Source organism: Elephantulus edwardii, unplaced genomic scaffold, assembly GCF_000299155.1.
Source record: "Elephantulus edwardii isolate Elephantulus edwardi_28Jun2011 unplaced genomic scaffold, EleEdw1.0 scaffold00193, whole genome shotgun sequence".
NCBI classification, from domain to species: Eukaryota; Metazoa; Chordata; class Mammalia; order Macroscelidea; family Macroscelididae; genus Elephantulus; species Elephantulus edwardii.
In genome coordinates this window covers 1,155,560-1,183,230 of record NW_006399943.1, presented here as the reverse complement: position 1 = coordinate 1,183,230, position 27,671 = coordinate 1,155,560, and the positions used below count along the sequence as shown (strand labels likewise).

The 27,671-nt window shown below is 54.3% G+C and overlaps 1 protein-coding gene and 1 pseudogene across 1 annotated transcript; one reads left to right on the top strand and one right to left on the bottom strand.

The window, feature by feature from the left end:
- Positions 1 to 10,942, top strand: part of LOC102858699 — an 88,701-nt pseudogene extending 77,759 nt beyond the window's left edge.
- A 1,077-nt stretch (positions 10,943 to 12,019) lies between these two features.
- NPEPL1 (aminopeptidase-like 1) lies at positions 12,020 to 27,368 on the bottom strand. Its single transcript, XM_006896862.1, has 11 exons — positions 27,186 to 27,368; positions 26,637 to 26,804; positions 25,924 to 26,013; positions 25,201 to 25,282; positions 21,978 to 22,120; positions 18,476 to 18,553; positions 14,216 to 14,316; positions 13,585 to 13,708; positions 13,323 to 13,499; positions 12,702 to 12,812; positions 12,020 to 12,178 (listed from the first exon to the last, which is right to left on the bottom strand). The coding sequence occupies exons 2-11, from the start codon at positions 26,802 to 26,804 to the stop codon at positions 12,020 to 12,022; spliced, it is 1,233 nt and encodes a 410-aa protein (XP_006896924.1). The 5' UTR covers positions 27,186 to 27,368.
- Between the last annotated feature and the right edge of the window lie 303 nt (positions 27,369 to 27,671).

Below are 27,671 nucleotides of genomic sequence, written 5' to 3'. Positions count from 1 at the left end.
GGAACGTTACCAGGGATCACATGCCGTCTTCCCTGATGTTGATGTGTTTGAGTTCATGGTTGCCTGTTGTGCCAGTCTATTTTGATGAGGGTTTTCTCCTCACTTTTACTGGTCCTCAACTTTACCGAACATGCTGCCTCTTTTTTAGACATTGGTCTTTCCTGGTGACATGCTTCGAAGGCACGTTCTGGTTCTATTTCTTTCAAAACTGACGTGTTTGTTCTCTTGGGGCCGCCTGTTGTTATCAGGCAACATTAAGTCAACTTCATCTCAGAGTGACCCCATGGACAACACGTTGACATCCTGCCCTCTCCGGCACCACCTTCATGATCTCCGCCGTCCCCAAGCCCGCGGTGACAGTCGCTGTGTCATCCGTCTGTTAGGGGTCTTCTCTCTCCAGACCTTCCAGCTCTCCCAGCATAATGTCCTTTCCTGAGGACTGATCCCTCCTGACCACACGCCCAAAGTATGTGAGACCAATGTCCCCATCCTTGCTTCTAAGGAGCACCTTGGCTGCATTGTCCCCAGGTCAGATGTATGACATTCGACATTCTGTGCCAACAGCAGCTCGAAGTTATCGACATAAACTCTTCCTCAGTCTTCTTTATTCACTATCCAACGTGCATGTCCATAGGAAGCAGCTGAGAAACATCACAGCACAGGTCAGGTGTATCTTGGTGGAGTAGAAGGTCACTGTCAAGTAGAAAGACCCTCAGCTTGATGCATTGACCCAGCGACTGTCACAATGAACTCAGGTGCAGCCAGAGATGGTGAAAATGGCACAGGACTGGATCCTGCTTCCTTCTGCTGGCATGAGGCCGGACTAGAAGGCGCCTAACCCATCAGCAATATATCTGTATCTAGAAGTGTTGGTGGAACAGTGGTTAGTGCATTTGGCTGCCAGTTACAAGGTCTGCAGTTAGAAACTCCCAGCAAATACTCTGGAAGAAAGATGTGGCAGCATCCTGCCCTAAATATTACCATCTTGGAAGCCTTATGGGGCAGTTCTACTCAGCCCTTCAGAGTCACAATAAATCCGAGTCAAGTCAACAACAAGTTTGAGCTTTTAGATGATACGTCATTTCTTCGTGTTTCTTTATACTGCTTTCCTTACTAAGATCTTGCCCCAGGCTTACCCTCAGTTTTCTGGTAGTACAGGTTATTTCCATTTTAAGAGAATATTTTGTGTTAATAAAAATGTATTAGATTCATCTTGGTTTTTGTCTGACTTTCTCTCAGCATAACTCTTGGAGATTTATTCATATTGCAGTATCAATAACTGGCTTTTACTACTAAGTAGTTTTCCATGCAACGTGTAAAAATGCATATATTCCTTCACATGCGGATGAATATTGTTTTCCCAATTATAAACCATACTCCTCTTATCTCTCTGATTTCTTCTACTTTCTTCCGCTTGCACAGACTCTTCTTTTCTGATTACTTAATTGACACTCCTTTGATTCTTTGTTATTTACAAGTGTGCTATTTCCCTTCAAGAAGCCTTGATGTTGCACCGGATTAAGTTGAGAACTGAAAAGTCACGGATTCAAACCCTCCACCAGCTCACAGGGAGGTAGAGGAGGCGGTCTGCTTCTGTAATGATTACTCAGTCTGTCAGGTCGGTTCTGAGGCCGGACAACCCTCCACCCGATGACCACGGAGGCCACAACAGTGGAGTTAAGTACAACATTCGTCAGTGAGGCGGGCAAAGGAACTACGGAGTTTTTGCTCTTCAACCCACAGTTGCTCCGAACAGAAATGACTTGATGGCGACTAACCATGTATATAAATGTTTGGTGACCACCCAGTGGGCTCCCAAGGCTATATCCATTTACAGGAGGAGACTGTCAATTTTTCTCCTTCCGATGGAGGGCCTTTTCGTTCACAGTCCAGCAGGTAACACGTGACACCACTTGAGTTCCTTCTGTGATGCTTGTTGCTCTTGGATGCCTTCAAACGGACTACGACCCACAGCGAGCCTGGGAACAACAGCTCTGACCCCTGCCCTCTCCTGCTCCAGCCTCCTGATCTTGGTCCTGCTCAAGTCATTGTTTCTGTCTCTGTGCCGTCCATCTCGTCAGAGGTCTGTCTTTCTGTCTCTCTTTGGCCCGTCTGATGTCTCTTTCCAAAGCCTGGTCTCTCCTGACATCCTTTGTGAGACGAAGCTTCATCTTCCCTGCCTTAAATGCGCATCCTTGAGCTCTGGCTATAGTGACGACAGTCTTGGCGACTCTACAGAGCACTTGTACCCTGTCCTGTAGGGTCGCCAGGAGTGGTCTGAGTGACTTAGAGGGTCACCAGGAGTGAGAATAGACTCAGTAGTCGTGGGTTTGTCTTTGATAGTTTAGATTCAAATATTGGTTGATATCTTCCTATTTCTGATGCCTGGTCGACGTCCATCATGGCCAGAGGACGTAGGCTGTGTCATTTTAGTTCTTTAGAACATGCTTGTTGTTGGTTGTTGAGGATGTGGTCGATGCTGGCGAATGCTCCATGTGCCCTCCGGGTGAGTGTTCTGCTGCTGTCGGTAGAAGTGGTGGGTAAATGTCAAGGAGGCACAGTCGATAATGTTGTTAGGTCTGACACACCTGCTGATTGGCAGTCTCCCTTTTCTGTTGATTTCTGAGAAAGAAGCGTCGACAGCTCCAAATATAATTGTGGATTTATCTATTTCTTCTCTCCGTTCCATCCATTTGTGTCTGGTGCATTTGGGGGCTGTCAATAGAGGTGTACACACTAGGGAGGACTCCTGCTGAATTAACTCTTACCTTCACGCCAGGAGCTTCTTTCTGCCTGGGAGGCTTTCTATGTGTCTGTCCAGAAGTACTGTCTGTCTGATTTTAATACAGCCCCTTGTGCTTTGTTTTGATTAGTCTTTGCTCGATTTTTTTCCCTTCTCTCATGTTTTTACCTCTAACCCATCAGAGGAGAGGAGACTTGGTAAGAACTGTTGTTCCTGTAGTCGGTACCACTCCAGGGCTCCCATGTCCAGCAGAGGCCTCCCATCTGCTGACCCTCTGCTTCTCCAAGCGTGCTGTCCCTCTCCAGTAACTGGCCCCTCCGGATAGCATGGCCCAGTATTTGTGACATGAAGACTCGCCATGCTAGTTTCTAATGAGGATTCTCTCTGGGTGCACTTCTTCCAGACGGATTTGCTCCTTTTTCTGACAGGCCGTGGAATATTAAATACTCTTCACCAAAACCACACTTCAAAGACATCTTTTCCCTTTTTGTGGGTCACATATAGGGGTCCTGGTGGTGCAGTGGTTAAAATAATTAGTTACAAATCAAAAGAGTCAGTGACTTGGACCCACCAGCCAGTCCATGGGGTATGAAGTGGTGTATTTCCACAAAGATTCACAGTCTTAGAAACACGTGAGACAGTTCTAGTCTGTCCTGTGAGGCTGATGCGAATTAGAACTCAATGGTAGGAACTTTGGTTCAGTTTGTGCTGGGTCACGAAAAGGTCTCTGCTTCCCCTGCTTCCTCTCGTCCCTCACCCTCCTCTTCCTCCCCCTCTTCTAAGCCCCACCCTCCCTCTTTCGCTTCTCAACCCTTTAAAAGTATAAAACCCAATTCTTCATCTTTGGGTTTTAGTAGTTGGGTTATGATGTGTGTGAGCAGAGTTTTCTTGAGATTGTCCTGTTGGAGATTGTCTGACCTTGCACCTGTAAATGTATTTACTGTCACAAGCTTCTGGCGTTTCAGCCATCATTCTTTCAAGTGTGTTTTGTTTTTCCACCTCAGTCTCTTTCTTCCTCTTGAGGAAACTTGATGCAAAGCGCATTAGACCTTCTGATATTATCCACAAGCCCCCGTAGCTCTTAATTCTGAAGTCCTCCTTCCTCTCAGGGCTTCCAGTTGGAGAATTTGAAGCTAACTTTCTTTCCATTGATTAGCATTCTATTTTCTCTGTCATAGTCAGTCTGCTGTTGAGCCTATCCAGTAACATTTTTGTTGCTGTGAAATGCACTTGTTGCTCTGTTCTACATTTTCATGGGGTTGCTTTTAAAATGAGATTTCTGCTGCAGAACAGATCATTCGGGAGGCTGGGCTTTATGAGGAGGAATGTGGCATCAGGATTGGAGAAGACTCAACCACAACCTATGATACGCAGAAGACACAACCTTGCTTGTTGAAATTGAGGAGAACTTGAGGCATTTGCTGCACAATGTCAAGGACTGTAGTCTTCAATATGGATCGAAGCGTAACATCAAGAAGACATAGATTCTCACCACTGGGCCAATTGGCAGCACCGTGATGGATGGAGAAGAGATGGAGGTTGTTAACAATCACAACTTGCTCGGCTCCACAATCAACACTCTTGGCACCAGCAGTCAGGAGATCAAAAGACAAATTGCACTGGAAAATCTGCTGTTAGAGACCTCTCCAGAGTACTGAAGAGGAACAATGTCAGTCTAGAGACTAAGGTGTGCCTGGTCCAAGCCATGGTCTGTGCAATTATTTGCTATGCATCAGAAAGCTGGACAATGACTAAGGCTGACAGAAGAAAAATTGATGCCTTTGAGTTATGGTTGAGTTGTGAAGAGTCTTGAACATACAATAAATAGACTGCCAAAGAAATATGTCTTTCTTGAACAGGGTGAAACCAAGTTTCTCCTTGGATGCTAGGATTTTGAAGCTCTGTCTCACATACTTTGAGCACATGGCCAGGAGGCACTGTTCTTTGGAGAAGGACGTCATGCTTGGAAGAGTGGAAGGACAGCTCAGGAGAGGAAGACCCCAGATGAGATGGATTGATACAGTAACTGGGGCAATGCAGGTTGGTGTATCAGAATTCGTGAGACTGGCTCAGGACGGGGAAGGGTTCAGAGCTGTTGTACTAGATTCACTACAAGCCACAGGGACTCAACAGCACATAACAACAACAACAACTTCGGGATAATTTTAGATTTTAACAAAAGTTATAAAGATAATACTATTTAAAGATAAGACTATTTCCTTCCCTAATGTTTACATCTGACTTTGTCATAGACTTGAAAAGATTTTCACTTCTCTTCACTTAGGAACCCTCATGGTATAGCAGGTTATGTGTTGAGCTGCTGATGAAAAGCTTGTTAGTTCAAGCCCCCAAGCCTCTCTGCAGGAGAAAGATGAAGCTGTCTTGTTAGGACTGACAGCCTCAGAGACCCAGCGGAGTGTCCCCACGGGCTGACTCTGCAGCAGTGGGGGCTGGGTTTGGCTGTGCCATTTAACGCTCCCTCTGCCTTGACTTCTCAGCTCAGATCTCACTACCTCACAGGGGAAATATTTCCCATCGACTCCTGCTCTAGAGAAGGAAGGGCTGGTCCAGGTCACGGTCTGTGTTGTGGTCAGTGTCCTCGCTGTGCTGCTGGCCACTGCAGCCCAAGCGTACTTCTTTGCTAATCTAGTGGGTCCACTTCCTCTTCCAGGCTCTGCACTGAGAGGACAGGGCCTATCTCTGGACCCCACAGTCTCCCCAGTATTCAGCGCACAAAGTGTTGGAGCACAGATGTTTGTGGAATGAGTGAGTGCCGGCAAGCAAGCCAGCTGCTTGGGGTAGAGGTCAAAGTGGAGGCTCCTAGGCACCCATTCTAGTGACCCCACCCCAAGGCCACGCTCCCTGCCTCTAGCTGTATCCCATGGCTGTTTCTAGATTGTTTCATGGCCGGAGCCCCAAGAAGGAAGCAGGGTGGTATGTCCCCAGCCTCCTGAGGAAGCCACATCTTCCTCCGAAGCTGGCAGCTGTGCCCCCAGCTAATCCACTCCGAGATCGTTGTAACTAGCAGCATGATTGCTCGGTCTCTGAAAGACTCTGTTGAAAACCTATAATTGCTTTGAAAAAGAACATCTATTAAAATGTTTTAAACATAGAAACAAGGAAATCTAAAGCAATGATTTCTATAAAGTCGGAACATCAAATAACAGTGAAAACAATGAATGCGCAATGTGTAGCCAGATTATACTAAATGTTGTTGTTGTTTTTATGTGCTGTCAAGTCTCTTGCGACTCATAGCGACCCTTTGCACAGTAGCTCTGAATCTTGCTCCATCTTGAGCCGATCTCATTGTCTCTGACACACTTACCGTCATTACCTCAGTTACTGTGTCAATCCCTCTCATCTGGGTCTGCCTCTCCTGTGCTGTCCCTCAACCCTTCCAAGCATGATATCCTTCTCCAAAAGCATCAGTTCTTCTTCTGTCATTCTTGGTCATTGTCCAGCTCTTGGATGCATAGCAAGTAATTGTGAAGACTATGGCACACCTTAGTCTCTAGACTGACATCCTTGCTCTCCAGCACTCTGGAGAGGCCCCTGGCCACCATTTCCCCTAATGCAATTCGTCTTTTGATTTCCTGACTACTGGCGCCAAGAGTGTTAATTGTGGAACCGGGTAAGCTGAAATTGTTAACAATCTCAATCTCTTCTCCATCTATCACAATGCTGCCAATTGCCCAATGGTGAAAATCCGTTTTCTTGATGTTGAGCTTCAATCCATATTACAAACTACAGTCCTTGACCCTCTGCAACAAGTGCTTCAGGTCCTCTTCAGTTTCAGCAAGCAAGGTTATGTCATCTGCATATCGCAGGTGGTTGATGAGTCTTCGTCCAATCCTGATGTCACCTTCTTCCTCATAAAGTCCAGCCTCTCAAATGATCTGTTATGCATACAGATTGAAAGGGTATGGAGACAGGGTACATCCCTGATACACTCCTCTGATTTTGAACCATACAGTGTTTCCCCTGCTGTTCTGAGGACTGCGTCCTGGTCCAAGTATAGGTTTTGCATGAGCACAACCAGGTGTTCTGGGATTCCCATTCTTCTCTGTGAGCCACAGTTTGTTGTGATCCACACAAATGCCTTTGCATAGTCAGTGAAACATAGATTGACATTCCTCTGGCACTCTCTGCTTTCAGCCAAGGTGCATCTGACATTGGCAGTGATGTCCCTAGTTGCCACGGCCTCTTCTAAATCAACTTGTATTTCTGGTAGTTCTTTGTCAAGGTACTGTTCCAGTCGCTTTTGGATAATCTTTAGCAGGATTTTGCTTGCGTGTGATATTGATGATATCATTCAATAACTTCCATGCTCTGTTGGGTCACCTTTTTTTGGAGTGAGACTAAATATGGATCTATTCCAGTCAGTTGACCAGGTAGTTGCCTCCAGATTTTTTGAAACAACCTGGTGAGCATGTCCAGGGCAGCACATCTGTTTGTTGAAATATATCATTGGTATTCCATCAATTCCTTGGTTTTTTTGCCAATTCCTTCAGAGCAACTTGAACTTCCCCCTTTATCACCATTGTCTCTAGAACATAAGTTGTTTCCTGAAATACGTCTGTGTCAGCCAGTTCTTCTTGGTACAGTGACTCCCTGTATAGTCTACATTACCTAATCCACTCAAGCACTCAGCAATGTTAATGTTATCCCCATTTTATAGATGAGTAGACTGAAGGAGAAAAGGCCTTTGGTCACAGGTGACAGAGCCTGGATTCTTAGTTAACTGTCTCTCATTTCTACTGCCTCCCCAAAGGCATGCCGAGATTCCTGTGGATAACCCAACTTGGCACAAGTGTGTCTGAGCACTAACAGATCTGGACTAGCACTACTTACAAAACAGAAAGTCTGTAGGTGAAGGGCATGCTGGCCACTCACTTGGAAACTTCTAGAAATGCCTTGGCTGGACAGCTAATGGAGAAGTAGTAGTGTGTGTATGTCCCAGCGCGTCAAACGCATAGCTGCGCTGTGCCACGTCACATGCTCTGTCCTGAGGGGCATGGGCCACGATGGGGGAGCTGGAGTCCCACTATGCCTGGGTCCCCACTGCCCTGAGGACTGAGTATGGAGGCCAGGTAGCTGGTGAACACACCCAAGAATCACTGTGGCCTTTCCCACTGAGGTACTGGCCAACTCCTTGGGGCTCAGCGATGTGGCCAAGGTTTCTGCTGGAGTATTGGGTGGGCAGCGTGCCCCATTTCCTGGCCCTCACAGTGACCTCTGGGGTAAGGGTCCCACAGCGGGGCTCTTAGCACCCCCCCCCTCCTTAAAGGACAAGCCAGCACCTATGTGTCTGTCTTACTGGCATTTTCTTAGACAACTGAGATTTGGATGAAGAAAGCCAAAGGCAGAGGCAGAGTTGAGGAGGACACACCCTGAAGGAGATCCCGTCCTCCACAGCTCCAGTGGAGTCAGGAGCAGACAGAGGGCAGAGGGCAGAGGGCAAACCACCATATGTGGACTGGATGAAGCAGCCGGCATGAGGCAGCGGGGACACGTCCTGGAAGAGAAGGCTCCGCAGCCGGTTTCTTGTTCTGCGAGGGTCCCAGGGTCTGTCTGCCTCTCTCGTGAAGCCTGGTGGCTGGGATCAGGGGAGGATGCCCCCAGGCTCCCCTCTGGCCTCCTTTCCTTCCCTCAGGAACGTGTCTCTGGTGAAGAACGTGGAAGCTTCTGGCAAGTACACAGTGTGCTACACCGACCAGGGGACACAGGGCCAGCTGCGCCAGATGCTCGCCCACGCCAGAGAGGAGCCCATGTAGGTGACCTGTCACGCCCCCGAGAACAGGCCGGCTCTGGAAGGGACAGAAGCTGGCCCTGCAGACTCCAGAGCTGTGTGCTGACCTGTCTCAGCGGGCAAGGCTTCCAAGCCCACCACCTGTAGAGGGCACAGAGGCTGGCGTGAGGCCCCTCGTACTGTCTTGATGCGCCTGGGGGCTGTGCCCTCCTCGGCTATACCCCACCGACTCGTCCACTAACAAGTGCCTGGTGACCGTCACCCATGAGGCCCTGTCCTGGGGCTGTAAGGAGAGCCTCCCAGATCGATCTCTTCCTACCTGCCCCCCCAAATTACCTGTGTGACCTCAGAATTCACATCAGCTAAACAGGCAGAGAAACATTTGTCCTTTGTGGCCAAGTGCTAAGAACTGCTTGCTGTTCCCGTGATCCAGAACCATATCCCGCTGGGAGGAGCCAATGGTCCTCACAGCCGCCCCAGGGCCCCTGAGAACCCCTCCCAGGTGCTGGTACCCTGAGTCACCAGAGGGTCCCACGAGGGTCAGCTCTCCAGGAGATGGGTGCAGGATGCTGAGGAAGAAAGCTTCTCCCGTACCCCAAGGAACCCCAAGCCCTGGTGATACACCAGCTGTACCACCTGGGTGTGATCAGCAAGGATATCCCTTAAGTGTAGGAGAGGGGGGGTGTGCAGGTACCCTGAGCTTTCTCTCCTCACACGGCCGATGGATCGGCTCAGGGCTGCTCGCCCCGGGCCTTGGGTCACCCGGAGTGGCGGGTGGTGGGCTCCATCAGTGACCGTGGTGACCAAGGACGCCCCCCCAGCCCCTGATCACTGATTGGGTCTTTACTTCAGCATGCTTCCGGCTCTCATCCCCAAAGCCCTCAGGGCCACGGCGGCCACCGAGGCGAAAATGGCCCTTCGGCTGAATGTGGGTAAGGATAGTGCCCTGAGTCCTCCAAAGCCCCTGACTCTGATGAGGCTGTCAGGACTTGGCCACTGGGCCCTGGAAGAGACACCCCTGGCCTGCAGGACGGGTGCTGGGCGTGGGCTGGAGGCCACACACTCGAGCGTGTAAACCGACCTTAGCCCAGCCAGCATCCGAGCTGAGGGCCACATTATCCAGCTGAGGGTCCCTCCCCCATGTCTAGGGAGCATGCAGCCTCTTACTTGCATGATCTTGTGGAAAGGAGCCCTGGTGGTGTAGAGCATTCTGAGTTGAGCTACTAACTGAAAGGTCGTTGGTTCGAATCCACCAATCACTCTGAGGGAAAAGCTAGACATCTGTAAAGAGCGTTTCCATGACTTCACGTCAGCCCCACAGTGGTGGGTTTGGGTTGATCAATTGGAGGTCTCTCTTGCACAGCCCACTCCCAGAGGCCGCAGGACGTGGACCGCCTGGCCTTCTTCCGCAACGTCACGCTCCGGCTGCAGCAGCTGAGGCCCCCCAGCTCCCTGGCGGCCAGTCCAGCGGCTGAGTGGTGGGTGGTCCAGGAGTGGCGGCCAGCCTGCAACGAGAACCGTGGCTGCAGCCGGGACCTGGAGCTCCTGGTCTACAATGACAAAGTGAGCCCTCAGAGCCTGGGCTTCCTCACGGGGTACGGGTAAGTCCATCGGCCAGAGCCACCAGCCCCAGTGTTCCCTGAACTGCCAGTGACAAGCTGGTTGTCCAGGTTCACTGAGTCAAGTCAGTTCCCCCTCTTCCCTGCTCTTGCATGGGGCCCAGGTGAGACCAGCCTGCCTCTGCCCCAGGTGTGTGCCAGGATTGCCAGGAGGGACCCAGGTGGTGCTGCCTGAGGCCAGTGGCCAGCATGCTGCAGGCTGTTCTGGGCCCAGGCGGCTGCAGGGGTCTGACTGGGCCCCTGCCCTCCCCAGCATCGTGGGGCTGTACGTGTCGGTGGTGATGGTGGCGGCCAAGTTCATCCGAGAGCACTTCCACAGCATCTCCCGCTCCATTATGTTTGAGGAGCTGCCCACTGTGGACCGTGTGCTGGGCCTCTGCACCGACATCTTCCTGGTGAGGGAGCTGGGCGCCCTGGACCTGGAGCAGCGCCTCTTCAACAAGCTGCTCTTCCTGTACCGCTCCCCTGAGACCATGATCAAGTGGACGCGTGCGCCCCCGAGACCCCACCAGCCGTCCCCGGACCCTGCTGCCAGCGCTCCAGCGGGGCTATGGGAAGCAGCCTGAAGTTGGACGCCAAAGCCCTTTGGCCATTGGGGAAGTGGAGCATCTGGCTCACCCCTTGGTCCCCACGTGCTGGCACCCAGACCAGGCGGGTGCTGCAGCTGGTCACCAGCTGGTCACCCTGAGGCCAACACTGTGCCCACACAAGGGACACTCCTCCTGCTCCTTGACCCTCATCGTGCCTCCACGAGGCGCCGTCTTGCTGGCAGCGGGGCGGGAGTGGCGGACAGTGCCAGCTGCCCCATATGAAGCTGGGCCACACTACTGACCTCGCCCGGCTAGGCGTCTCAGAGGAGAGCTGGCGAGAGCCACCAGGCTCACAGTCATTAAACTGCCCGATGACCCACATTGCCCTCAGCTGCCCAGCGGCCTTTGCCCATCGTCAGGTGCCAGCAGTGTTTTCTGGACCAGGAGGCACCGGTGTGTGCCGACCTGGGCCTGTTCTTGCCTCTCCAGCATGTGCACACAGCAGGCAGTTAATAAATGTTTGCAGAGGGCACGGCCCAGGTGGGGTTCTCTTGAATTCCGGGAACTGTAGGGGTGCAGGGCACAGCCCTGGACATGTTCCTGCAGCGTCAGCGGCCACACCCCAGCCTCCTGCCCGTATGGAAGGGAAGACCAGATCTTCCCCAGCATCCAAGGACCCCGGGACAACTGTACTCCTCACTTGGGGCCGAGATGGGGGCTGCCCCAGATTCTGGCTGGGCTCTGGGGTAACAAGCATTGAGTCAGCACCCCAACATCACCATGGCCTGTCCTGTAGGGTAGCACCCGCCCCCAAGCTCTGCTGGGAGACCAGCACCCCTGTCTCCCCGCAGGGGACGGGAGGCGTGAGTTGGAAGGACCCAGCCTCCACTTGGCCCAACGCCCAAAGAGCTGAAGTCAGTGCGCAGAGGCCCAGTGCCTGCTCTCCCAGCTCTGAGCCTTCACCTGTATACACAGCCAGACCCTTGAGGTGAATCCCAGAGACACCTCCCCCCACCTTCAGCCCCTGCTGGGGGAGAGGAGGCTGCCCTGAGGGGGGCAGTGTGTGGAGGGGGAAGCGTCGAAGTGTCATTTCCTAAACCCTCAGAAGTTAGGAGACAAATGGAGAAACTGCAGTGGGGTCCCCTCTGCCCTGGAGTTCCTCAGACTGGGCCCTCAGAGGCTAGGCCACCCTCCCCTCCAGCTCATGGGTCCAACCCTGTTCTGAGACCTCAGAACAAGCCATTCCCATCACCAAGACAGAGACCAAACACATCCAGCCCAACTCAAGGAATAATCTTTAATCATCTTTTAAATTTATCAGTGCAAAATGAGGTAAGGGCGGGGCCGGGCGAGCCGGTGCCCCATGGCCCGGGGGCTGTCACACCAGCCTGCGCCTCTTGGAATCCCGCTCAGCGTCCTCCAGCTGCGTGCTGGTCTCACTGCCCAGCGGGGACACCAGGTTCAGCAGGGGGTCCTCGGAGGCCTGGCCGAAGAGTGCCAGCAGAAAGGCCACCCCAAAGCCCGTGGCCCGCTCTCCCTGTGGGCAGAGGGCAGGGTGGCAGGGCGGGCCAGAGTGCCTACCCCTCACCTCAGGGACCTTCTCAGTCCACCCTAAGGCCTCACCAAACCGGGGACCACAGGCAGGGCCCCGGGGATGTGACTGCCCTCCTGGACCTCGCTGAGGTCTCCTAGCTCCAGACCTGCTGCTGAGAAAAGGAATCCACAGCAGCTCCTCTGTTCTCCAGCAAGAGACCAGAGGTCGGGAGACCACAGCTCGCCGGAGACTGGGCCACAGGCAACGTGACCCACCACACATAAAGTTTCCAATGACCTCAGCCTGCAGCTCCAGGGCCAGAGAGGGGCTGTGAAAGGATGGCTGGGCAGACGCAGGAGTGGGTGGGCCCTGCCCAGGCTGGTGGAGGGGTGGGGGTGGGGAGGCAGAGTGGACACCTGGGCAGAGGGCGGACCATGGGGCCTAACAGGGAGGAGGGGAAGGGCACCCACAGTGGGCAGGGGGCGCTCAAGGCCGCTGGCAGCTGGGCAGGGCCTTGGCCACTCACAGCATGTACAGGAGCCGCAATGTCCAGGTGGACCCAGACTCCAGGCCAGTCAAAGCCGATGTGGGCAGCGATGAAGAGGCCGGCGCAGGAGCTAGGGCTGTTGTCCCGGTCCTGGGAGAGCAGGTAGATGAGTGGCAACACCTTAACCATGGACCCCAGATGCCTGGGTTCCTCCCCACAATGCAACCACCTCAGCAAAGGGTCTGATGCGGACTCCAGAGCAAAGAACCCCGGGGATTGGTGAGGTGCTGGAAGGGAGCTGGGGGTACATCCAGGCCACCCCCTAGGAGGCACCCTCTGGGCCCCAGACTTGCGTGCCAGGCCCACTCCCTGTGGCCACCTCACAGCTACCCAAAAGAACCATTAGAACAGCCCTGGGAGCACTTCTCCTGGGTCCCTTGCTGCTTCTCTTTGCCTGCCTCGTGTCCACTTCACGACCCTGTGGCCACTCTGTGTGGTCTGTGCACGCTGCTTCAGGCCCACCTCCTGTCACCCCTTTCCCTGCTCCAGGCTCGCCTGGGTCCCACTCAAGGCCTGTGCCCTCCCAGCGGCCCCATCTGCCCTCTCTCCTCGCGGTACCTCTTCCCGCTGCCCTCCTCCGCCCCGCAGCCGCACACCCACCGCCACGGAGTTCTTCATGTCAGCAACGGCCGAGGTGAACTCGCTGAAGTGTAGCTCAGGGCAGTAGACCAGGGGGTGCACCAGGTCCCCGCATTTGCGCCCAGCAGTCACGCAGGCCGTCTCCCACTCGGCGCAGTTGGTGAGCACAGCAGCGTGGTGCTTCCCGGTGGCGATGCCCTGCACAGGGGGCAGTGCATCAGGGTGTGACGGGATGGGCATGTCTTGCACGCCATGTCCCCCCCCAACATGGCCTGCCCCCCACCTGCGCCCCGGTCAGTGTGGCCATGTCCAGGATGATGTCTGCGCCCAGGTCCTTAGAGGCGTAGGCCACGCCGTCAGCCAGCACCAGGCGGCCCTCGGCGTCCGTGTTGTTGATCTCCACAGTCCTGGGGGCAGATAACAGTCAGCAGCAGCTCAGGGATTTGGGTGAACCCCACCAGGGCAGATGTGATCCCCCCACAACAATGCAACGTAGGAGTCAGGGGGCAGCTGCCCAGCCTGAGAGCTCGATTCCATGGGGCATCCCAGGGCTGTGCTGCCCAGCAGTACCCGACCCGGAAGGCTTCGAGAAAGTAAACCCAGCAAGCCCAAAGCCTGGACAGGCCTGGCTGCTGCCCGGAAGATGGGGACCACCAAAAGTCCCTCTTTCCCAACAGGTGTCCTGAGTCGCTGGGCTATTCCGAATCCCTGGTGTAGGGTGTCTCCGCATGGGGCCTGACTTGGACCTAAAAGCACCCCAAAAGTATAGAGTGCACAGGGTGCAGGCTGGAAATGGGTGTACCCTGGAAGGGGAGGGGCCTGAGCCAGGTGGAGGCAGAGTGTCTTTGTCTAGTGGGGCGGGGCCAGGCCAGCAAGGGGCGGGGCCCTGTCAGTCAGAGGCGGGGCCATCATACTTTCCTGAGTACAGCAGGTGAATGTCATCTGGCCTCGTGGCATTGGGCCCTACGGCATTCTCCGCCAAGCAGAACACAGCATGGAGGTTGTCCTTGAAACCCTGGAGGGGAGAAGGGGCAGGGGCATCGGTCATGTCGGGGCTGACGGGAAAGGCTCTGACCCAGCGGACAGAAGAAAACAGGCAGAGCTGAGCGTCGGGCCCCTCCACCAACGTGGGGTGGGCCATCAGCACCCTCTACACGTGCTGACAACTTTCTCTGTGGTCACCACAGAGGGGAGAGAGTGCACGAGTAAGTGTTCAGGGAACCAAGCAGAAAGGTACCTTGGGGAGTGTCAAACTGGCTTCAGAAATAGAAGTGGTAAGAACCAAAAATCCAGAAATAAATCCAGAGATGAAGTTCATTAAATGGGAGGAAAGATGGCCTCTTTAAACAATGATACTGGGGGGGGGGGACAGACAACTATTTATTGGCTGGAAGTTGAAACAAGATCCATACCTTACACCATAAACAAAAACCAACTCAAAATGGACCAAGTAAAACCTGAAGCTATAAAGATCGAAGAAAAAACCAGGCACTCCGTTGTTGTTGTTGTTGTTGTTGTTATGTGCCATCAAGTCACTTGCAACTCATAGTGACCCCACGTACAACAGCCTTAAACCCTGCTCTAGTCCTTGCCAATGTTGTCTCCGACACACCTATCCTCATCACCCCATTAATCCACCTCATCGAGGGCCTTCCCCTCCTATGCTGTCCCTCCACCCTCCCAAGCATGATGTCCCTCTCCAAGGACTGGTCCCACCTTGCAACATGCCCAAAGTATGTCAGAAAGAGCTTCAGAATCCTTGGGAGCCCTAATCTACGGCATAACGAGACTACCAAACAGAAACAAAAATGTACGTTCCGCAGAGGATACTCTAGATGACTGGGGAAAATGAAATCCTCATTTACATGGAAAGACTTCTCCAAAAGCCTGGGACGGGGAAGAGGAACCTACAGACTGGGAAGAACATGTGGCAACGACTTATCTAACAAGGAAGGAATCAGTCTCGAAGATTCACAGAAAACGCCAACATCTCAATGAGAAAAAGGAAAACGAGCCAGTTACAAAACGAGCGGTGGACACGAACAGATAGTTCAGCCCAGAAAACACTCAGAAGGCCAACAAGCCCATGGGGGCATGTGGCGTCAGGTGCCATCAAGTCAGCGAGGACTCACAGCAACCCAGCGAACAAGGGAGGGAATCTGCCGTGTCCAGGGCCCTCCCGTCGCCTCTGCTACACTTGAGGCCGTTGTTAGTCACCGTGTCAACCCATCGTGTGGAGGGTCCTCCACCTTCCCCAGCAGGATCGACTTCTCCAAGGACTGGCCCCTCCAAACAACATGGTCAAAGCATGTGCATCACAAGCCCTCCTTTCCTCCCCCAAATACAGCTGCTGAATTGTTTGACTCAGAGTGTGCCTGCACCGGGCTTCTGAGGCTGTAAATCTTGATGGGAGGAGACCACCCGGGGTGATTACTAGACTCTAACAACTGACCTTGCAGTCCCCGCACAGCACAGCTGGTGTTAAGGGTTTATTGTTCAAAATGGCCTTCCGAGCCATTGGCTTTGACATTGCCACTTCGACGGGCAGGAATATGTTAGTAGAGTGTGAAGGCCTATCCATGAGGGGACTGGCTAGTCTCGCCACTGAGTGGCAGATTTCAGAGTCTCGCCACCAGCAAAGAAGAAGGTATGCGGTGTGCGCCTTTTGCGGCCAGAGATTCCTGATCCAGCCAGACTTACAGCAGCGGCCGTAGAGACCAGACTTGAGATGGAGGGGGCCTTGGGACTGCTACTTGCCACGGAACCAGAGCTAAGAGCCTTGGCCCACATGTGTTGAAGGATCTGTGGGGTGGGGGGAGCCCTAACTGGCAGGACTGAGAGCTTGTTAACACTGGACTAAAGCTGTGAGGCTCAAGGCTGAGGTGACGCTGTCCTGAGTAACTGTATTCTGCTACTAACTTGATTTACAGCCTTTAGAGTTTCCTAATATGGTTCTGTGTGGTCTGTGAGCTATTGAATCAGATTTTGGACCCAGTAAACCAGTAGATTGGTGTTGGGGTGAGAAGACAGAGGGGTGGGACACGGGGGACATGTCTGACCTCCTGGGAATTGGTTTTGTGCTGCTGGGCTTGTTGAGGGGGAAAGCTGCCCTTTGTGAAGTTGGTAAAGGTCAGGTACGGCTGTTCCCACATACCCCTTGCTCTTTTTGGAGCACCTAACATCCTAGGCTACCAGGGCTCCTTAACAAATCAAAGTGCCTGATATCGTACAGTGTGGCATTCACAGGTCTGGGGGTTAGGACTTACACATAAACTGTTGGGAACACAATTCAATCTGGAACATCAGCGAGGGGGCTCGGACACTTGGCCACTGGGATGCCTGCGTGGTTTCTCCACCATAACTGGGTGGACATCTGGTCTCACTGGGTCTCCAGTCATTACCCTCATGTTTGCCAAGGGCGATACTGCACTTCCTTCACCCCTCTGATCAACTGGAAGTTCATCGTCTGAAACCGTTTTCTTCCCCCACTTCTTTATCCACTTGGAGATTTATTTATTCAGGTTCATGGCGTCATATTTTCATTCTCCAGGTTGTAATCTAGTAGTTACTTCTTTCTCGTCCTTTTTAAGGGCTAAGTAGGACCTGTGACCACGGTGAGTTTGGGGCCTGTGGTGTGGGACCAATCTTCATCCAGCACCATAGTGGGGTGGGGTCCCCTATATCTGCAGACAGCACACTGTAGCACCCTGCAGTGGGATTTGTGGTGGACAGTGAATAAGGATGACAGAAGAATTGATGCCTTTGAGCTGTGGTGTTGGAGAAAAGCACTGAACATCCCACAGATGACCAAAAGAACAGATATTTCTTGGAGAGGGTGCAGCCAGAGTGCTCTTTGAAGGCAAGGGTGATGAGGCTTCGCCTCACATACATTGGGCATGTTGCTAGCTGAGGCTATTCGTTGGAGAGGGACATGGTGCTGAGGAGGGTGGAGGGATGACAAAGGAGAGGAAGAACCTTGACCAGGTGGAATGACATGGTGACTGCTGCAATGGGCTTGTGTGTGTCAGGAAGTGTGAGGATGGCGCAGGATAGAACAGGGTTCAGATCTTTTGTTTACAGAGTTGCTATGAGTTGTACGCAACTCGATGGTACCTATCAACAATAACAACAACAAATTCATGTAACTGTAAAGTGACCCCCGTCTGCAGGGACTAGAGGCCCGTGCTGACCTGCTGTAAGTCCTCAGCTGCACAGCCAGGTGCCAGGACAGCTTGGCTCATCCAGGTGCTCTAGTCACGTACCTCAAGAGGAGTGGTCGGATCAATCTGGGTGCTCGCTGCACCCCAGAAGCCTGGATGAGCTGAGCCCCAACTCCTCTGGGGAGGAAAGGCAGCAGCCACCTTCTGACCATCGGCCCAGATCTCTGTGCATCTGTCCTGGTGCTATGTCCCCTAAGAAGCCTGGCCCCAGGGACAGGGACACCTCTGCCAAGGCAGCTGACATTCAGCAAAGGTTTCCCTCGAGCTAACAGGAAGGTTCCTCAAGGTGGGGAGCAGCCCCTCCGGGAGAGCCACGTGCACCACCCAGGCTGGCACCATCCTCCAGTGACCACTCATTGGATGGGGAGGAGCTGCCCCCAGCCCGCCACTCCTGCCACCCCCGCATGTCCAGAACCTTCATCCCTGGACAAGTGCTGACCAGGTGCTGGTTCAGGGACTCGGTGCCCCGTCTGTGAACACAGGGTCGGAGCTTCAGCCCCAGAGAGCATGCACCTCCTCACTCATTACAGGGTGCTCCCGCCTCTCCCAGAGCACACAAGACGGGGAACCTCAAAGTCACCACCAGCAGTTCCTGAAACTGGGGCTCCCCTTCCTCAGAAGTCTGGCTCCCAGGGTTGGGCCCCTGACACCCCTCGATTTCCCTTTCTAACTAAGCCCCATGAGCACTATGCTTAGGAGACCCTGTTCGAAGTGGGGCCCTGGGATCTTGGGAAGACCTCCCGCCTGCCTCCTGGAGGGGTTCCTGGATGGTGATTGTGGCTGGGTGGACAGGTCCCTGGGCATGGGAGGCATGGCTCCTCTGGCCTCAACCCTAGCCAGTCCCTCCCAGGCCCCACTGGGAGAGAGCCGACAGGCTGCCAGCTTCCGGCTGGACCTGAGGAGCTCCAATGGTGCTGGTCAGGGGCCGTGATTGACAGGACAGACGCTCCTCACCTGTCTGACAGTGGCTCGGAAGGCTCCCAGGATGGCAGCGGCCCCACCACAGTCCCGTTTCATCCCGGGCATGGTGGTCTAGAGGGAAGAGGAAGGGGTCAGTGTGCACTGCTGAGACCAGCCTACAAACACCTATGGAGCCCGATTCATGCCCACAAAACTCAGGCCTCCGCCTCACACCATGGCCAACATCATCTTCCTCCATGAAGGTCCCTGTGTCACTCACCCCCACAAGCCTCTGGCTCCCCACTGTCCTCCCAGGACGAGCCATCTCCTCCCTCTAGCACCAAGAACCTGCAGTCACCATCTGGCCTTTGACCATCATCCACCTTCAGCAGCCCAACCACCACCACGTCACCTTGGTGTTGTTGACATTTTCCCAGCCCCTGTCCAGGTCTGATCTGGCCCCTCCCCTGCAGAGGTAAACGCTTTCACCTCTAAGTGAGTCCAGGGCAGTTACTCATGTTGACATGTCATTGGTCCCCAAGTGTAGCTGACAAGCCTGGCCTGGGCTTTACATTAACGGCAGGTCATCCATCAGGAGTGAGGATATGATTTGGGACTCACTGAGTGACTCCTGAGCCCTTGTAACATCCCACGAGCCGCTAATGTCAGCGGAATGGATTTTTAGTTATACACTAAGCTGTTTTTACAATTAAGCCTCAAGTGAAAACTCTCCATCCAGCACCACTGGAAGCAAGCCAGCACCCCTGACCTAACGGCTGAGGAAGACGGCTTCGCTCAGGCGGGCAAAGGGGCCAGGGGTCTGGACCAGGGGCTACGGGAGGAGCCTGCAGAGAGACGGCTGGGAGGGGCCGCTCGCTCTGCTGTGCTCCCACCTCGAGTCGATTCAACTGCGTTCTCACAATCAAGAGTCCAACCTGCAAACACAGCTCCTCTGGTTCTGTTCCAGGAGCACGGCGATGTGCACCGTAATTATCAGTTAGCTGCCACTGAGCCTCGTGGAAGGGCTCTCTGGTCCTGCAGCACCTTCTCTGTCACGGGCAGTCTGCTTGAAGCCATGGGAGCTACTGCGGACGTTGAGAGCATCCCAACCCAGCGGCTCACCCTCCAGCAGCATCTCCCACAGTACTGCAGTGTGGTCCGTGGGGCTTTCATTGGCTAATTTCAGAAGCAGATCCCCAGGCCTTGCTCCTAGTTTTAGTCAGGAAGTGCCAATGGAATCTGTCCACCACGGGTGACCCTGCTGGCACAGGCCAACCTCAGATCACCACAAGAACGCAAATAATGCACCAGAGCGAACCACATACTTTCTTCAGCTCCCGAGTGCGCAGGACTACATCTCCGCATCGAGAAAACAAAAATTCTCATGCCTGGACTGAGAAGACAACATTACGATAGATGGAGAAAAGACTGCAACTGTCAATGATTTCATCTTACTTGGATCTACCATCAACACCCTTCATACCAGCAGTCAGGAGATCAGAAGACAGATTGCACTTGGACACGTCTGCAGTCAGAGTCCTCTCCAAATTACTGAGGAGCAATGATGTCCGTTCGAAGACTAAGATGTGCCTGATTTCAAGGCATGGTCCTTTCAATCACTTGTTATGCATCTGAATTGATGCCTTTGAGCTGTGGTGTTGGAGAAGAGTACTGACTAGCCCGTGGACTGCCAAAGGACATGCAGCCATGTCTCAGAGAAGGTGCAGCCAGGGTGCTCCTTGGAGGCAAAGATGCTGACGCTTCGTCGCACACACTTTGGGTATGTTGGCAGGAGAGATTTTTTCCTTGGAGAAGGACATCATGCTTGGGAAGGTGGAGGAACAGCAAAAGAGAGGAAGCCCCTTAACCACGTGGATTGAGGGCATTGGAGGTTGTGAGGACGGCACAGGACAGGAGAGGGCTCAGGCCTGTCCTTCACAGGGTCCCTATGAGTTGTACTCAACTCGATAACACCTAACAACAACCCAACCAAAGGGAGCGCTGATGGCTGGGCAACTCCGTCCTGTGTTGGAAAGCCTTGCAGGGGTCAGCTGTGAGTCAGGTCTGACTGGATGGCATCTAACCACCACCATCTAAACAAACCCTGTAGATAACAAAGAAAGAGACCAACACTTGTCAAGTTCTGGTGTAACAGCAAAGAATACTTGGCCCAGCAGATTGAAATGCTTCTCCGTTTCTCATCCACACACATGCAAGAAGCTAGAACTCCTTGACATGGTTCAGGTAAAACAGTCTATCACAACAGACTAAACGCAGTAGGGACAGTGAGAACCCAGTGGTCTCCTATTAAGACTGCATTGAAAGCAAGTTACAAAAATATGAAACAATGACGCTCTTCCCATTAAACTAGTTTTGGACTTGATAGTTACTTTTCACAGTTTTACTATCTGTGCTAACACACAACGGCTGTTAATGGTCTACCAGCTGTGAGTGTGGTACAGACGGGGCGGTGTGCAGTTCGGCTGTGAGATGGCGGTGAGACGGGACAGCTCCACAGACGACACTAACACACATGAGACTTATTTGAGAACCAGTTCCCAGCAGGGAGGAACCTTCCAGACTCACTTCCCATGTGGTTGTCATCTCTAAACATCTCCCAGAGATTCAACAATGGATTCAGAAGAAACGATGAAGCCATGGTGACTGTAAACACACCCAGGACCCGGGTTCTTGACCTTCTATGGACCTTGAACTTGTGTCGTGTTGGTCTGTTCATTTATTACTTCCAGAAACATTTGGAGACGGCTAGAATAGACGTCAAAGAACTGAAGACATGGAAGGTATTGCAATTTCTGGAGTCCATGGTGAGCTGGGAATTTTTCCTCTCTGCCCCATGAATCCTTTCATTAAAGACTTTCTAACCGCGTTGTCATGTGTGGAAACAACTACAAGATATGAAAATTCCTTCTGGTCTAAGAAGCTCCGGAGGCACAGGTGTTAAGTGTGCAGCCACTAACCAAAAGGTCACAGGTTTGAACCCACCAGTAGCCCTGTTGGGGGCAAGGCAGCAGTCGGATTTCACAAAAGTCACAGCGCTGGACACCGTGCAGGGCCGTTTTGCTCTGTCCTCCAGGACGCCTGTCTCGGCACTACCTCCAGATGCTCCGGCTGGCAGAGACGTCCTCCTCCTCCTCGTCTGTAGACGCTGCCGAGCCCGTCCTCACGGAACCGTGGACGCTTTGCGGCTGAGTGTCACCCGGTCTCCATCTCTCTGAACTAAACCACCCAGCTCTGCAGTCCGAGCCTCCGCGGCCGGGCCACACTTCTATCCCTCTCTGAGGCTTCTCTCCAGATCGTGTCCTGGATTTTGTTTCCAGACTCCTGGAAGTGTGACCACAAAACCATGCACAGCAAGTGGAACAGAATGCCCACAGCCACAGCCCGATCCTGAACGCATGCCACCCCTCAGCAATGCTAGATACGCGACAGTGCTGACCAGCCCTCATCGGCCATCTGACGCTGCTCTGTGATGCCTCGGGGTGCTGGCTGGACCCTTGTGCCCCCAGAACAGCCCACACCCCTGACCAGTCCTCACCTTGCCCTTGATGCTGAGGCCTCCAGTGTCATACACAATGCCCTTGCCAACCCATGCAATGGTCTGCGTGGCACCTTCTGGCATGTGGCTCAGGACGGCCAGAGCAGGTGGGTGCACAGCAGCTTTGCCAACACCGTAGATTCCTACAGAGAGAGGGACAGGCCTTAGACAGGAGTAAGTGGAGCTGGACGGGGGCTCACAGGTTCCCAAACATCCTGCTCTTAGTGCAGGACCTCAGACACCCCGCTGCTGGTCCACAGATCCCCAACGCTAGCCCTCAAACGGCTCACAGAACCCCCACTCCAATGCCAGGACTCGGTCCCTCACTGCCACCTGTGAGCGCTCCAGCACTGGACCCCAAGGCCCTCTGAGTGCAAGTCAGCATTGCCCCCAGCACTAACTGCCCCCAGCACTGGCTCACAGCCCCTCCCCCCATGGCCAGAACTGGGACCTCTCGGCCCAGCAATGGTCTGCAGAACTTCAGCACTGGGTTACAGAACCACTTAGAGAGGACTCCATACAGAACCCCCCAAAGTTGGTCTGCACACCCCCTAGCTCTGACCAGAGGACCCCCAGCCAACCCTGTAGACTGCTACAGAATGTCTCCAGTGCTGAGACTTGGGCAGCCCAGCCCACAAATCCCCGCCAGCCTAGAGACCTCTAGGCTGGTCTACAGACCCCCAGCCTGGCCCACAGGCCCCCAGCCTGGCCCACAGACCCCAGCCTGGCCCACAGGCCCCCACCCAGTCCAAAGACCTCCAGCCTGGCCCACAGGCCCCCAGCCTGGCCCACAGGCCTCCAGCCTGGCCCACAGGCCCCTAGCCTGGCCCAGAGACCCCAGCCAGCCCGCAGATCCAAGCTAGCTCATCTTCCAAGAGAACAGCTTCCTGGATGGGGGATCCCCTCCTCCTCCTGCCCCTGCCAGAACTGAGTTCAGGAATGCAAATTAGTTCCATCCCTCCGGGACCTCGAATGAATTCTATGCAAAGTACCGTTAGGCAAGAAAGCCTGCTGAGAAATAATACTGTATCATTTCCAGAAGAAAAAGAACAGCACTACAGGATAAAATGATTTCTGGATAGCACTTCAAGGCCGCCCCGGTCCATTCTCGGCGCCTCCACTGGGCCCTTCGAGAGACCATCCCCTCCCAGGCTCACTCCACTGTTCCTCTCTAGGCCTCTCTCTGCAGTTCACAGGCCTCATCAACTCGGAAAATGAGCCTTCCTGGTGCACAAGGCCCACGGCTCAAGACCCTGGAAGAACTGAACTGCAAACAGCAGCAGCTGTGCCCAGAACCAGCAATGGCCACCTGGCAAACTCCTACTCACCCTGCAAGACCCACCGTGAAGGTCACCTCTTCCATGAAGCCCTGCCCTCTCCCACCACTTGGAATCGGTTTGTGTGTCTATGGGAGGCAATTGCTAAGATAGTCACTACCTCTGGGAGGTCAATACTCCTAGCAAACTCATTTCTAACCTAAGTAACACAAAAGTGAACTTGGCTAATATTGCCTTTTGTGCTTCTGATCTACCTCCTAGTCACTGTGTAGTACCCAGGGTCTTTAACGCTCGTTAAAAGGCTATTCAAGGTACAAGGATGAGTCTCTTTTCTTCCAGAAGGTACTGTGGTTATGATATTTGGCTTCTCAGCAGTTCCAGCTCAGGAGGAGCTCACCAGGAGAGATGAGGCAGTCTGTATCCACGAAGGTTTCCAGCCTTGAAAACACTCAGGGATAGTTCTACTGTCTCTGACCGATAGGGTCCCCGAGAGTCAGAATCCACTCAACGGCTGTGGATGTGGCCAGAGAAGGAGAGTCAGGAACAGGAGGCGGAAATGGAATGTGAGGCTGACTGCCTGCAGGAACTACAGCCTCCTTAGACAGGAGGTCGCGAGGACTAGATGGTGCCCTGCTGCCATTACTGAACATTTTGATGAGACTCTAGAAGAATTCTGATCAAAAGGGGGAAAGAGCACAAACTGTGGAACAGAATTTCAAATTCCTACTTCCTGGAGCCACAGAAGCTGTGTCAAGTGCAAAATTATTGACCTAAGATCATCTTTAAACCTGATACCAAAATACTACCTGAAGTCTTTGACTACTAACTTAAGTCTTAAGAACAGCCATGGTTTGTTTAATTAATTAAGTTTGCTTAATTAGTTTGCTTAACTAGTGTCTGTCTAGGCAGGATCAAAGTGACAAGAGCCAAGCACGAGCTTAGACAGGCAGGTCAAGCTTAGACAGGCAGGTCGAGCTTAGACAGGCAGGTCCAGCATAGGCAGGCAGGTCGAGGCAGTGAGTTTATGTTAACATGAGCGGAACCCCTCACAGGGGGAGGGTGAATTCAGCTGCATGACTCAAAAAACATCAGGGTCCCCGATCTGCACATGCACAAAGGGCTGAATTTGTGTTTGTCCTGTTGTGTGTATTTTCAACAGCAGCAAAATAAATAAGCTCTTTTTCTTAAGAGGGAGACTACGCTAGGTTACAAAGATGACGGTGGCTTTTATCTTGTTCTCCGTCTCCCTTAGAGACCTTACTCTGAGAGTGGCGGGTTTCCACGCTGGGATTACTCTACAAAAAGGTCCCCACAGCAAGAAGCTGAGGTCTCCCCCCAAGTCAGTGAAGACCCACTGGCCAGCAGGCTGGCTGGCAGCCCCAGGAGTGTGCCTTCCCGGAAACAGACCCCCCGACCCAGTTGAACCTTCAGATGGCTGAAGCCCCAGCCTCCTAAGAACCCAGGCACTCCCCCAGTCCTGGACCCACATAAACTGAGAACCAGTCCAGCCGCTGAGCTACGCAGCAGTGGGTAATGACCACCAGGAGCCCTCTCAACGCAGGCGGCTACATCTGTTAGCCCTGCTCCTCCAGGGCTGCATGAGGGTGTGGGGAGCTTCCTTGAGACCAGCAGGGTCAGACAGCACCACAGATGGCAGCAGCCCACGTGGGGCAGACGTAGTACAGCGTCCAGAGCTGGACAAGAACTTGTATGTGGAAGGGCAGAGGTCCTGAAGAGCTGGCGTGGGGAGTGAGGGTGGGCAACACAGGGGCCAGACATCAGGCAGAAGTCGGAAGGACCTCCAGCTTCCAGAATTTGAGTCCCAGCCTCTTTTCTGAAGGCGAGGTACGGGTGGACAAGGACACTTCTTGGCGGAATGAAGCAGGGACAGAGTGGCCACAGGACACCCTCAGCCCACCACTCCGGCCGGCACCCTGACCACCCACCTCCGAATCCTCTCGTCCTCAGCTCCTCATCTCGGATGACGGTCGGCGTAATCCCGAGCTCTTTTCCCACTTTCTTAATTTCCTGAGATGGAGAAACCAACACAGAATAGGGTGAACACGGGGTTACTGGGGCCTCGCCAGCAGCGCTGCCGGTCCCTGAGCCCAGGACACAGGCTCAGGCTCCACTCTTGGGGCCTCCTGCCCTCACACCAGGGTCCTTGAGGGGTCTGCGCCCCAGGAGGAGCACATTCCACACCTCAGGAGACTGAAAGCCCTAAAGCATGTGCGGAGGGTGGGAAGGGACAGAAAAAGGGCTTAAAAAACAAGGGTGGGAATCCCAGGAGGAAGTGGGAAACGTTACACGGAGGGGACTGCAAAATATGCACAGATGGTGGAAGGGAAAACTAACGTGCTCAGTAAATTTTCATCCAAATCACTGTAAGAGGAAAAAAAATTAACTGACAGAGAGAAACCCGCGGGCTCCATCTCCACCTCTGCTGGGGGGAGGGGAGGCAGCTCCCAGGAAGCAATCTCAGGAAAGAAGCACAGTTCTCCTGGCCCCTATCAAGTTCCTCCAGCCACGCTATGGGGTCTCGTGGAGTCCCAGTCCAGCCCACCCCTTCCTCCAGGGGTCTGCCCACCCCTCCAGGGGTCTGTCCACCCCTCCAGGGGTCTGCCCACAGCTCCAGGGCTCTGCCCACCCCTCCAGGGGTCTGCCCACACCTCCAGGAAAGTGTCTGTGTTCATCTCATTGCAGGGCGTGTCCACGATCCGGGCTGCCAGCCGCACTCCTTCCGTGGCACTGGTCAGGCACTAGGAAAGATGCAGATCTGCTGGGAGGTGGGTGGGAGGGCACGTCCCTCCTTGGCCTTGGCCCCAAGAACCTACAGTGCCAGAGGCGCAGAGAGCTCCGTGGGAGAGGAGCTGGTCCTCGGGAACCAGTCCCTACAGTGACACACTCCTGAAACCAGGGACACCCCCACCTGTCCTCGTGCTGAAAGGGAGCTGGTGTGGCTGCCACCACCCGGGGTCTCCAGGACAGTAGGCCCACCTCTCTGTCCAAACCACACTTCCTGCTGTTCCTCCTCTTGCCCAGTTAGAAGGGAGCAGGTCCCCTGGGCTCTAAGCTCTACCATCTCTCCTCGACCATCAGGTGCCAGGTCCTCCCGTCCAGGACAAGCCCCTGGGGACCTGGCACCCTGTCTTGCGTCCGCTGGGGAGGAGGTGGCATCTTCATGCTGCATATGAACAGACCTGAAGGTTGGCCCGGCTCGCCACGTCAGCGGCCCCATCCACGGGCCCGCCCGCCGCCTTCCCTTGCCCACCTCTGCTTGACCCGTGCGCTGGGTGCTGGGCCAGCCCGCCTTACAGCACCCGCCCTGTCCACACCTCCAGAAGAGAAGGCAGGAGAGGCAAGGGAAGACAGAGACACCCACTTGCAGCGTGGAGACCTCCATGGGCCCATTGTCTTGTCCCACCAGGAAGAACTCGACTGTGACCGTCTTCTCCGCTCGCCGGGCGGTGCCTGATCGGTGGGAGAACAGGGGGAAGGCCCGGGCCAGGGCGCAGGCTGAGGCGAAGACGTCGGCCCGCTCACAGACCATCTGCACGGGAGACAGAGGACAAGGAGGACGAGCTGGACCTGTGCTGAGAAGAGGCGAACCCCAGGATGCTGAGCTGGGAGGTCAGACCACAGGGAGGGGCCCCAGCCCCTCCCTGCCTCCCAACCACAGAGTGACCAGGGACACTGTTAACAAAAACGGCCACCAGATGTATTTCCTGCTTTGTGAGGCCAGAAGCAGGACCTGGAGGGGCAGAGGCTGGAAATCAGAGTCTGGGGTGGACACTGGGTCTCTCCAGATCTGCCCCGCAGGGTGTGGTGTGTCTGAGGTGGTTGTCAAGTGCTGGCACACAGGCGTTCCTCGCCCGCTGGCCTGTGGTCTATGTCACTGTGGCCACCAGTTCGCAGGTGAGCGGCCACTCACCAGGATACACCGATGGGTCCCGGCGGGCAGGCAGGTGCGCACCAGGCGGGTCACGAAGTGGGCGGCGGAGGGGCTGTTGTGTCTGCTGACCCTCGAGGGCAGGGCGGCCACGGTGGCGCAGTTGAGGTACAGGGGACAGCTGTCCGTGGGGTTGGGGTTGAGCGTGTTCAGCGCGGCCTGCCAGAGCTGAGGGCAAAGGGGAGAGGTCAGAGGTGGCCCTGCACTGGGCCACATGCGTCCCTGCTGGTACCCTGCCACCAGGTGGGACTTCACCGGGGGAGCGGCGGCGCCCGTCTGGGGCAGTTCTGTCCTCACACCGCACACTGTAAACTGGGCTGGCCGTGGACGTGGCCACTTGCACTCAACACGAGGCCTGGGCCCGACAAGGGCAGCAGGGCCGCCGCAGGCCTGGCTCGCAGGTGGCCGCGCTGGGGCCGCTCCCTCCCGGGCCGGGGGCGCGAGCCCGGTGGGTGGGGCCTGGTGACC

What these genes read in the sequence shown, in the direction of transcription:
- NPEPL1 (XM_006896862.1), bottom strand. Translation starts at nt 26,804, where the DNA reads ATGGTCTGTGAGCGGGCCGACGTCTTCGCCTCAGCCTGCGCCCTGGCC. An exon ending in GCCTCAGCATCAAGGGCAAG is followed by an intron (nt 18,554 to 21,977) that starts GTGAGGACTGGT and finishes TCTTCCCTCTAG; the next exon opens with ACCACCATGCCCGGGATGAA. An exon ending in CACCTGCTGTACTCAGGAAA is followed by an intron (nt 13,709 to 14,215) that starts GTATGATGGCCC and finishes ATCTGCCCCCAG; the next exon opens with GACTGTGGAGATCAACAACA.